General features: G+C 46.1%; 1 protein-coding gene across 3 annotated transcripts in view; it reads left to right on the forward strand.

Annotated features, from left to right (window-relative positions):
- The window catches only part of LOC106586687 (amyloid-beta A4 protein), a 45,040-nt gene extending 33,363 nt beyond the window's left edge, over nucleotides 1–11,677 (forward strand). For 2 of the 3 annotated variants that reach the window (XM_014174226.2, XM_014174227.2), the window contains 10 exons: nucleotides 25–99; nucleotides 220–378; nucleotides 7,001–7,129; nucleotides 7,605–7,704; nucleotides 7,847–7,914; nucleotides 8,029–8,173; nucleotides 8,311–8,364; nucleotides 8,483–8,574; nucleotides 8,804–8,950; nucleotides 9,029–11,677. In XM_014174226.2, coding sequence (XP_014029701.2) covers nucleotides 25–99; nucleotides 220–378; nucleotides 7,001–7,129; nucleotides 7,605–7,704; nucleotides 7,847–7,914; nucleotides 8,029–8,173; nucleotides 8,311–8,364; nucleotides 8,483–8,574; nucleotides 8,804–8,950; nucleotides 9,029–9,130 — 1,071 coding nt within the window. In that variant the 3' untranslated portion in view covers nucleotides 9,131–11,677. The remainder of the gene's footprint in view (nucleotides 1–24; nucleotides 100–219; nucleotides 379–7,000; nucleotides 7,130–7,604; nucleotides 7,705–7,846; nucleotides 7,915–8,028; nucleotides 8,174–8,310; nucleotides 8,365–8,482; nucleotides 8,575–8,803; nucleotides 8,951–9,028) is intronic. The other variant, XR_006761962.1, reaches the window with a different exon arrangement.
- Nucleotides 11,678–11,949: the final 272 nt, after the last annotated feature.

An 11,949-nucleotide genomic window follows, 5' to 3' on the forward strand; every position in this document is an offset into this window, starting at 1 on the left:
TGTGTGACTGACGTGTCTCGCCAGGTGATGAGAGAGTGGGAGGAAGCAGAGAGACAAGCCAAGAGTCTCCCTCGCGCTGACAAGAAGGCCCTCATCCAGGTACACTACCGTGTGTGTGTGTGTGTGTGTGTGTGTGTGTGTGTGTGTGTGTGTGTGTGTGTGTGTGTGTGTGTGTGTGTGTGTGTGCATTCTAGTGTGTGTTAATTTTTTTGTGTGCAGCACTTCCAGGAGAAGGTGGAGGCCCTGGAGCAGGAGGCAGCAGGAGAGAGGCAGCAGCTGGTGGAGACCCACATGGCTCGGGTGGAGGCCCTGCTCAACAGCCGCCGCCACGTGGCCCTGGAGAACTACCTCGGCTCTCTGCAGGCCAACCCACCCAGGGTACATATATACAGTGCATTCGGAGTGTTCAGACCCCTTGACTTTTTCCACATTTTGTTACATTATAGCCTTATTCTAAAACGGATTGAATTATTTTTTCCTCCACATCAATCTACACATAATACCACATAAGGACAAAGCAAAAACAGGCTTTTAGACATTTTTGCAAATGTATAAAAAAAAAACACATTTACACAAGTATTCAGACCCTTTACTCAGTAAATTGTTAAAGCACCTTTGGCAGCGATTACAGCCTTGAGTCTTCTTGGGTATGATGCTACAAGCTTGGCACACCAGTATTTGGGGAGTTTTTCTCCCATTCTTCTCTGCAGATCCTCTTGGATGGGAAGCGTCACTGCACAGCTATTTTCAGGTCTCTCCAGAGATGTTCGATCGGGTTCAAGTCTGTGCTCTGCCTGGGCCACTCAAGGACATTCAGAGACTTGTCCCGAAGCCACTCTTCCGTTGTCTTGGCTGTGTGGTTAGGTTAGGTATGGATAATGATGAGAGGAACCTTGTCTTGGGCCAAACTCTGGTTTCTGTACAATAAGAACAGTCTTCACGGCAAATGCTATCTGGCTGGGGGTACTCCCTTCTCATATCATGTAGACTAAGGGGGTGTGTCTTTGCTATAAAATATCTCTCTACCCAACAGTCAAGCGTGTTGGGTTGACCAGCCTCGTTATTGCAGAGCACTCAAATCATTCACGTGTGTGTGTGTGTGTGTGTGGTGTGACCTGCTTTCCTTATTAATAAGTGAGTAAGGATTTAGTTTAAGTATAAGTCTGACTTGTGTGATAAGTTTCTATAAAGAAATAACCACCACAGTTTTCAGGTCAGAGTTCAATCTTGGTTTCATCAGACCAGATAATCTTGTTTCTCATAGTCAGAGTCCTTTAGGTGCCTTTCGGAATCTCCAAGCGGGCTGTCATGTGCCTTTTACTGAGGAGTGGCTTCTGTCTGGCCACTCTACCATAAAGGCCTGATTTGTGGAGGGCTGCAGAGATGTTTGTCCTTCTGGAAGGTTCTCCCATCTCCACAGAGGAACTCGGGAGCTCTGTCAGAGTGGCCATCTGGTTCTTGGTCACTTCCCTGACCAAGGCCCTTCTCCCCAGATTGCTCAGTTTGGCTGGGCGGCCAGCCAGTTCTAGGAAGACTCTTGGTGGTTCCAAACTTCTTCCATTTAAGAATGATGGAGGCCACTGTGTTCTTGGAGACCTTCAAGTTTTTGGTACCCTTCCCCAGATCTGTGCCTCTTCACAGTTCTGTCTCAGAGCTCTACGGACAATTCATTCGACCTCGTGGCTTGGTTTTTGCTCTGACATGCCCTGTCAACTTATATAGACAGGTGTGTGCCTTTCCAAATCATGTCCAATCAATTGAATTTACCACAGGTGGACTCCAATGAAGTTGTAGAAACATCTCAAGGATGACCAATGGAAACAGGATGCATCTGAGCTCATATTAAAGGGTCTGAATACTTATGAATATAGGGTATTTCATTTTTTTTATTTTGAATACATTTAAAAAAAACTGTTTTCGCTTTGTCATTATGGGGTATTACGTGTAGATTGATGAGAATATATATATTTTTTAATACATTTTAGAATAAGGCTGTAACGTAATAAAACTTGGAAAAAGTCAACGGGTCTGAATACTTTCCCAATGCACTGTACACCAGGGGAGGCTGCTGAGGGGAGGACGGCTCATAATAACTGCTGGAATGGAGACACCATTCCACTCGTTCTGCTCCAGTCATTACCGCGAGCCTGTCCTCCCCAATTAAGATGCCACCAACCTGCTGTGATATACACACCCTCTCACCATGCATAATGCACATATTACACTCAGTACACACTGTACACCAGGTGTGCCCCACCTTCTTTGACGTGTGATCTACTTTTTCATTTGCCAGCCTGATGAGATCTACCAGTCTCTAAACCAACCAACAAAATGTATGAAACGCAGCACACCACTGAGTATGGACCTGCTGCTATGAATCCTATTTGATACCCAAATATAATGTGGACCAATAACACGGTCTCCACACAAGTGCAACCAATTTCATTTCCTACCTTCGTGTGACTTTTGGCATTGGGTTGAGGCAAGTCGTTTTTTATAGTCAGGGCTGTAGCAGCTTGTTGCCAGTCTCATGCAGGCCACACGGTAGTCATCAGTCATAGTAGATCTGTACTTGGACTTTATTATCTTCATGTGAGAAAATGCAGACTCACAGAGGTAGGTTGATCCAAAAAGGGCTGATGAATTAAGAGCACATCTTCTTATGTTGGGATACTTCTCCTCCAGCAGTAGCTCCCAGAACTCTTCCTTCATCTCAGTGGTTGTCCTGGATTTCAGCTTAATGTCATTTTGAAGGGTGAGAATTTCAGTTTCTCATATAGTTCTGTCCAACTGAAAAAGTGATCCCATTTTGGAGGCAATGACTTCCACATTTATGTCTGTGCCAAACGGAAAGCACATATAAGTGGCAATAGGCTCAAGTGATGCAGTCAGTGAAATGACTGTCAAACTCAGATGAGATGCTCTGGACTTGCTCCCCGTAACGTGCACTGTCAAGCTGTGCTGCATCCTTGCCCTGACGTTCAGGTTCTGAATGCAGATTTTTACGTTGCAGCTTTCTTGTGAGCAGTTGTAGTTTGCATTTAAGTGTTCACAGAGTTGATCATGTCAATTACATGTTTGCCTTTTCCTTGCAGCGCTACATTCAATTCATTAAGCATGTAAGTTAGGTCAGTGAGAAAAGCTCAATCCAGGAGTCACTGTGTGTCCTCTAGCTGTGCATATTCTGCATGTTTGGGGACCTTGAGAAACTCCTTGATTTCACCGTAGGGAAATCTGAATCTCCCTAAAAATGTACCTTGGCTCATCCGTGTGCAGCAGCAGGTCTGTGTGCTCCGCTTCAGTCTCTTCTAAGTGAGCGTGAAATAGCCTCCGCTGTAGGCTTCTTGCTCGAATAGAACACACAATCTTCATGGCAACATCCATCACCTCTTTCATGTTTAACATCTTCCCGCACAAAGCTTGCTGATGAATTATGCAGTGATAACCAAGAAAGTCCGGGAAAGAATCATCTCGTTTGCACAATGCAACAAACCCTCTAATGCGGCCTACCATAGTGGGTGCCCCATCGGTAGTAATGGAGACAAGCTTACAAAAGGGCAGTTGGAATTTGTTAGACATTTTTCAAGCTTTTATGAAGTTTGCTAACTCCTTTGTATGTCCTTCCAGTGGCAAAATAGCGGAGTTTCTCATTTGTACTCATGTTGTCAAATAAACTCAGCAAAAAAAGAAACGTCCCTTTTTCAGGACACTGTCTTTGAAAGATAATTCGTAAAAATCCGGTGGAATAAATTGCAATGTCCGTACTGTGAGACGTCTAAGACAGCGCTACAGGGAGACAGGACGGACAGCTGATCGTCCTCGCAGTGGCAGACCACGTCTAACACCACCTGCACAGGATCAGTACATCTGAACATCACACCTGCGGGACAGGTACAGGATGGCAACAACAACTGCCCGAGTTACACCAGGAACACACAATCCCTCCATCAGTGCTCAGACTGTCCACAATAGGCTGAGAGAGGCTGGACTGAGGGCATGTAGGCCTGTTGTAAGGCAGGTCCTCACCAGACATCACCGGCAACAACGTCGCCTATGGGCACAAACACACCGTCGCTGGACCAGACAGGACTGGCAAAAAGTGCTCTTCACTGACGAGTTGCGGTTTTGTCTCACATGGGGTGATGGTCGGATTCGCGTTTATCGTTGAAGGAATGAGCATTACACCGAGGCCTGTACTCTGGAGCGGGATCGATTTGGAGGTGGAGGGTCCGTCATGGTCTGGGGTGGTGTGTCACAGCATCATCGGACTGAGCTTATTGTCATTGCAGGCAATCTCAACGCTGTGCGTTACAGGGAAGACATCCTCCTCCCTCATGTAGTACCCTTCCTGCAGGCTCATCCTGACCTGACCCTCCAGCATGACAATGCCACCAGCCATACTGCTCGTTCTGTGCGTGATTTCCTACAAGACAGGAATGTCAGTGTTCTGCCATGGCCAGCGAAGAGCCCGGATCTCAATCCCATTGAGCACGTTTGGGATCTTTTGGATTGGAGGGTGAGGGCTAGGGCCATTCCCCCCAGAAATGTCCGGGAACTTGCAGTTACCTTGGTGGAAGAGTGGGGTAACATCTCACAGCAAGTACTGGCAAATCTGGTGCAGTCCATGAGGAGGAGATGCACTGCAGTACTTAATGCAGCTGGTGGCCACACCAGATACTGATTGTTACTTTTGACCCCCCTTTGTTCAGGGACACATTATTCCATTTCTGTTTGTCACATGTCTGTGGAACTTGTTCAGTTCATGTCTGTTGTCTCTCACTGTCCCTTATCCCCCTGTCTCTCTCTCTGTCCCTTATCCCCCTGTCTCTCTCTCTGTCCCTTATCCCCCTGTCTCTCTCTCTGTCCCTTATCCCCCTGTCTCTCTCTCTGTCCCTTATCCCCCTGTCTCTCTCTCTGTCCCTTATCCCCCTGTCTCTCTCTCTGTCCCTTATCCCCCTGTCTCTCTCTCTGTCTCTGAATATTATGTTCATACAAATATTTACACATGTTAAGTTTGCTGAAAATAAACGCAGTTGACAATGAGAGGTTTCTTTTTTTGCTGAGTTTACCATTCTGATGAAAATGCATAACTGTGCCACATCTACCATATCTGTGGACTCGTCAAACTGGAGGGAATAACACTCAGTTGTCAGTATCCTTCTTCAGTTGATCCTCAAGGTTCTCTGCTATTCCCTCACATCTTCTTGTCTGAATGTAATTGATGGCAGCCATAATTTCAGTCTTATTCTTAAAATCCCCAAACAGCGAGTCTGCAGCCTCAGTAAATGCTTCCTTGATCATCTCCCCATGTTTGAACAACTTTTTATGCTTAGCAGGAACGCGACTCACACGATGAGAGGGTATGGTTACCGCCTCCCTTTGGTCACAGGCCTTGTGAAAGTTGACTGCTGCACTGCCAGTTAGTTGTTTAGTTCTTGTACCTTTCTTCTTCGTAATTCAGTCTTTGCTGGAAAGTCTCTTTCCTGGGTTTTGTGTGTGGTTTTAAAATGTCGTTCTATGTTACCTTTCTTTGGGATAGCGATGCTATTATGGCAGATGAGGCACACACATTTTGAGTTTGACATGACAAAAAAATATTCCTCTTCCCATTCCTTATGGAAATGATACGTTTTCAGGTTTTTTGTATCCTTCCCTTCACTCATTATTGCTGCTGTCAACCACACAACTTAAGAATGAATCTGGCTACACAGTCAGCTAGCTACCTGCCTGGCATCACCGTGACCTCGACTTGGAGTTAGCGTGGTCAGATGCCGCCCGCCAACTAGGCATCTGTCAAGTGGGCAGGACTGGTCAGATTTTATGTAAATCACGTGACTTTTCAGACTGTCGAATTTTAAAACAGAAAGAGACTATTGGCATTGATTTGTGTGGCTGAATTTTAGTAGGTGTATAATCATCTCCTGACTGACTGGTTGGGCACCCCTGCTGTACACTCACTGTGGATACACACTTACAGGTATACGTGCATGATCACTAAAACACATTCTCACTAGTACACACACACGCTGTCCACATCAATATCTCTTAATTCTCTCTTTTTACATCTATCTCTGTCCCTCATCCCCCTAACTCTGTCCTTTATCCTGCTGTCCCTCTGTCCCTCATCCCCCTAACTCTGTCCTTTATCCTGCTGTCCCTCTGTCCCTTATCCCCCTGTCTCACTCTGTCCCTCATCCCCCTAACTCTGTCCTTTATCCTGCTGTCCCTCTCTGTCCCTTATCCCCCTGTCTCACTCTGTCCCTCTCCCTCACTCTGTCCCTTATCCCCCTGTCTCACTCTGTCCCTCATCCCCCTAACTCTGTCCTTTATCCTGCTGTCCCTCTCTGTCCCTTATCCCCTGTCTCACTCTGTCCCTCTCCCTCACTCTGTCCCTTATCCCCCTGTCTCACTCTGTCCCTCATCCCCCTAACTCTGTCCTTTATCCTGCTGTCCCTCTCTGTCCCTTATCCCCCTGTCTCACTCTGTCCCTCTCCCTCACTCTGTCCCTTATCCCCCTGTCTCACTCTGTCCCTCATCCCCCTAACTCTGTCCTTTATTCTGCTGTCCCTCTCTGTCCCTCATCCCCCTAACTCTGTCCTTTATCCTGCTGTCCCTCTGTCCCTTATCCCCCTGTCTCACTCTGTCCCTCATCCTCCTAACTCTGTCCTTTATCCTGCTGTCCCTCTCTGTCCCTTATCCCCCTGTCTCACTCTGTCCCTCATCCTCCTAACTCTGTCCTTTATCCTGCTGTCCCTCTCTGTCCCTTATCCCCCTGTCTCACTCTGTCCCTCATCCTCCTAACTCTGTCCTTTATCCTGCTGTCCCTCATCCCCCTAACTCTGTCCTTTATCCTGCTGTCGCTCTCTGTCCCTTATCCCCCTGTCTCTCTCTGTCCCTCATCCCCCTGTCTCTCTCTGTCCCTCATCCCCCTGTCTCTCTCTGTCCCTCATCCCCCTGTCTCTCTCTGTCCCTCATCCCCCTGTCTCTCTCTGTCTCTCAGCCTCGTCAGGTGCTTGGCCTGTTGAAGAAGTATGTCCGTGCAGAACAGAAGGACAGACAACACACCCTGAAACACTACGAACACGTCCGCATGGTGGACCCCAAAAAGGCTGCTCAGATCCGACCACAGGTACCCCAACAACCCCCAACCACTATAATACACTACACTACCCAACAACCCCCAACCACTATAATACACTACACTACCCAACAACCCCCAACCACTATAATACACTACACTACCCAACAACCCCCAACCACTATAATACACTACACTACCCAACAACCCCCAACCACTATAATACACTACACTACCCAACAACCCCCAACCACTATAATACACTACACTACCCAACAACCCCCAACCACTATAATACACTACACTACCCAACAACCCCCAACCACTATAATACACTACACTACCCAACAACCCCCAACCACTATAATACACTACACTACCCAACAACCCCCAACCACTATAATACACTACACTACCCAACAACCCCCAACCACTATAATACACTACACTACCCACAAGCCCCTACAGCCACTCTGTGTCCTGTGTAACTCCTTTGACCTCTGGACTTTGCCCTTCTGACCTCTAGGTGATGACCCACCTGCGTGTGATTGACGAGAGGATGAACCAATCCCTGGGGCTGCTCTACAAAGTGCCCAGCGTGGCCAATGAAATCCAAGACCAAGTTTGTGAGTGTCGCCCTACTCCTTCCCATATACTGCCGTGTCATGATATTATTCAGTCTATACACTGTGTAGTACTGGGTTGTGTTATTACTGAGATGTTGTACAGATGATGCTTTTTCCTTTCTGCCTCTGTCTGTGTGTGTAGCTGTCCTGATGCAGAGGGTTCAGTCAGAGCTGTCTCAGCAAGTCTCATCTCTGCAGAGCGATGGGAGGGTGAGTTTCACACATACACAGGCACACTCTTGCTCATAAAAATAGTACAATCTCTCCTATCTCACAAACCCACACACCGATAGAAAGTCAGTCATGTGTATCCTGTGTTTGTAGACTGATGGCAGGGTGAGCTATGGAAACGATGCCCTGATGCCAGACCAGGCTTACAGCTCTGCCCCTCTGGACCCTGGCATGGGCCTGGATCGACTGGGCTTCATCCACCCAGAGAGCTTCAATCAGCCCAACACCGACAACCACGGTAACAGACACACACACAACACACACTCTCACAACCAGCCTTAACACGCAGCCTAAGAAACCACAGCAATACACATGCATTATCCATTAAACTGGTCTAAAGCTTTTAGTCAGTGACTGTTTCCCATGTTGAAACAGTTGAGCCTGTTGATGCCCGTCCAGTTCCAGATAGAGGTCTGCCCACTCGGCCTGGTAAGTGTGTCTATGATTGTGTTTATACTGTATTGGCATGTTTGTGGTTTGGGTTATGCTTGTGTTTGTCTCTTTGATGATGTGTGTATGTTTGGATGCTGTCTCGCTGTGTGTCCAGTGTCTGCTCTGAAGCCTGAGGAGTTCCCTGAGGTGCGGGTGGAGAAGGAGGAGCGGCAAAGCGCCAGCTATGAAGTGCATCATCAAAAACTGGTACGGAAACATACAGTAAAATAACTACAGTATACACTGGTACATATTCATACATGTGTATCACAAACGGGCTCAATAGCCCAAGTTCACATGTGTATGATGTGAACATGGGAACATTTGCATTGGAGACTGGTAAATAATGTTGCCTTCACAATATATATATATATATATATAACTGTAGAACCACTCAACACCTCCAGGTTGATTGACAGGTGTTGATTATTACCAGGTGTTCTTTGCTGAGGATGTGGGCTCCAACAAGGGTGCCATCATCGGCCTGATGGTGGGCGGGGTTGTCATAGCGACAGTCATCGTCATCTCTCTGATTATGCTGAGGAAGAAGCAGTATACCTCTATCCACCACGGAATCATCGAGGTGAGTGTTTTCTGTGTGTCTGCGCGTTGGTGTTCTGTACCTGTGTGTTAACCTGGTGTGTGTGTGTGTGTGTTCTAGGTGGATGCTGCAGTGACCCCAGAGGAGCGTCACCTGTCCAAGATGCAACAAAATGGCTATGAAAACCCCACCTACAAGTTCTTTGAACAGATGCAGAACTAAGGAGCTACCATTTGATCCCTCCCTGACCCTGAACTTCCTTTAACCCCTCACACCTAGGGCCCGTTCCATTTTGGTCCATAAACCCCTCACACCTAGGGACCGTTCCATTTTGGTCCATAAACCCCTCACACCTAGGGCCCGTTCCATTTTGGTCCATAAACCCCTCACACCTAGGGACCGTTCCATTTTGGTCCATAAACCCCTCACACCTAGGGCCTGTTCCATTTTGGTCCATAAACCCCTCACACCTAGGGCCCGTTCCATTTTGGTCCATAAACCCCTCACACCTAGGGCCCGTTCCATTTTGGTCCATAAACCCTTCTAACTCCTGCTCTATTGCTGTCAATGGATCTGAAAGGACTGAGTAGGTGAAACCAGTATGACTGAAGCGCCAGAAAAATCTAGAATGAATTGGGTTAGAAATAGTTGTAGTCATATTACTTACAGCTATCCAGGGGTAGTGCCAAGGGGCTGAAATACAACCAAGCCACACTCACCCTTCATCCTTTCCTCGTAAAGTGCAGCACATCAACATTCATAGCTGCTATTGGTCAGACAAGGGTATCCTCATTCACCTGCATATTTTTTTATAATATCCTGTAGTGTTTGTACAGAACAGAGAAGCTCATTGATTGATTCATCTGTCTGTCTATCTGTGGGTGAGCCCTCCCCCTCAGGATAGCACTCGCAGGTCTAAGAGGGTGAAACAGAGGCCCCAAATATCCCTGCAATCTTCCTGCCTCTTCCTCACTCACTCTGACGCACTCTCCCCTCCCCCTCCATCTCTCCCACGCACTCTTCTTCCCTCCCCCTCTCTCAGATGACAGCTGTGCTGTGTTTGGTGATGACATAACAGCTCTTAACACTAGCGAAGGGAGGAGGGGCTCAGTCTGCCCTGAGCTCCTCTCTGCAGGATTATACCACAAGCGTTTCAGGGTTTTTTTTTCCAGAAAAATGTATAAAAAAAACAAAAATATATAACTAATACATCAGAAATATGTAAAAGGCAAAGAAATATTGAATGTTTTTATTTTGTGCGTAATGTATTGAAATAAGGCAGAAAAAACTAGCTGTAACTATATGTAGTGCATGGTGATATTGATGCCAGATATACTTAAAGAAGCTGGCTCCTGTCGCAGGACTGGGCCTCTCATATAGACTTTTAGCAGGATTGTACATTTTCTGTGTCTTCTTTGTGATCTTGTGATATGAAGGAGGGGAAAAAATAATAAGTATTTAGAATCTGTTCCGCTTTGTTGTCACTGCGACAATCTCTAAACAGAACCCGTGGTCTCCTTTGCATCCAGCCCCTTCCTCGCTCTGTTACCTACATGGACCCAATTATCTCTATCTACATGTAGCTAATATAACGACCTGTAATAGTATCTGAAAGGAAGTTGATTGTGTTACTGTTTGCATTCTATGCACTCTGTTTCATTTAGTCTGGTTGTTACTGGTGTTACTGCTTTGTTTGTTGGTATTATGTCCCTTAAATAATATTCCACGACTAGGAATTGTTTCAGCTCCATTCATCATTTTATCATTCCAGAAATCTCAGCATTCCACCCTATCTTTCCTCATTCCTATATAGTCTGTGAACATCATTAATGGAAACAGAAATCATTATTTTTTATTTTTCGGGCTCTCTTTCTATCGCTCCTTCCCTGTCTATCCCATAGACCAACCCCTACAACCAGCCCTGCTCCTCTGTCCCTCGCTGTCCATGCTGTCGGCTTGGTGTGTGAGAGAATTATGTTGAATTGAGAGAGAGAGGGGGGATTGGGAGTGTCAGATCTGTACATTCTGATCATCAAACACAGAACATACACTATTTTTCCATGACATAGACTGACCAGGTGAAAGCTATGATCCCTTATTAATGTACATGTATCAAACAACCAAGGAAAGATAAGAAAAACAGTTTGTGTTCTGTGGTGGATATCCCCCTCTTGCTTGTTTCATCAAATCTCTCATGTCTCAGACATCCTGGCTTTAAAAGCAGAGGCTAACGAAATACTGATCTCAGACTAGTTATATTGATCTCGGGCCAATGTGCGTGAGGCTAAATACTGGGACCCTGTTCAAAAAGGTGCAACTTCACAGAATTTTCAGATATAAATGTGTTATGTGGAACAGATGGCATTCTGTCAGGTAGTTTTGTGTTACATTTCCATCTGCAACATTCTGAATGTTTCACCTAACTGAACGCACCCCAGATCTGGGATCAGTATTGAGGCTGTAGTAGACAAGACATTCCCCATACCCAAAATGGAGCCTCCAATAGACATGAATGTGACATTCATATTGTGCAATTATGCCACAGATCTACACAGTACTACACTCCCTCCCTACACACAAACTGAAGCTCTTAAATCAGGTAAATGTTTTGGTGTTGTCAAGGATACTTGTACAGGGTATCTCCAGGGGTTAGTGGTTTCATTTGTTAATTCTGTGACTTTTTCTGTGTACCTATACAAATCATTTGCTTAGACTGAGAAAAAGCTTTCTACACTATCCCATCAATAAAATGTTGAATGTACATACAAATATCTGGTGTTGAATCTGTGTGTGTTCGTGGTTGAGTACTGGTCATATAGGAAAAACATTAGAACCCACCAGAGTGGTAAGTGTATGTATGCATGCATTACACTGGAGCAGTTCTGCCTATAGACAGACTGCGTGTAGGGTCCCCCCCTCCAACAGTTGTTTTAGGAACTACATCGGGTCTCGTTGAATGAGCATAGTAGAATACACAACATGCAATTTTGTGGCTCTGCATTGGAGCTGTTGGATCAAGGACAGACTCATTCCTTAGGAAA

Source organism: Salmo salar, chromosome ssa25, assembly GCF_905237065.1.
Source record: "Salmo salar chromosome ssa25, Ssal_v3.1, whole genome shotgun sequence".
Taxonomy (NCBI): Eukaryota; Metazoa; Chordata; class Actinopteri; order Salmoniformes; family Salmonidae; genus Salmo; species Salmo salar.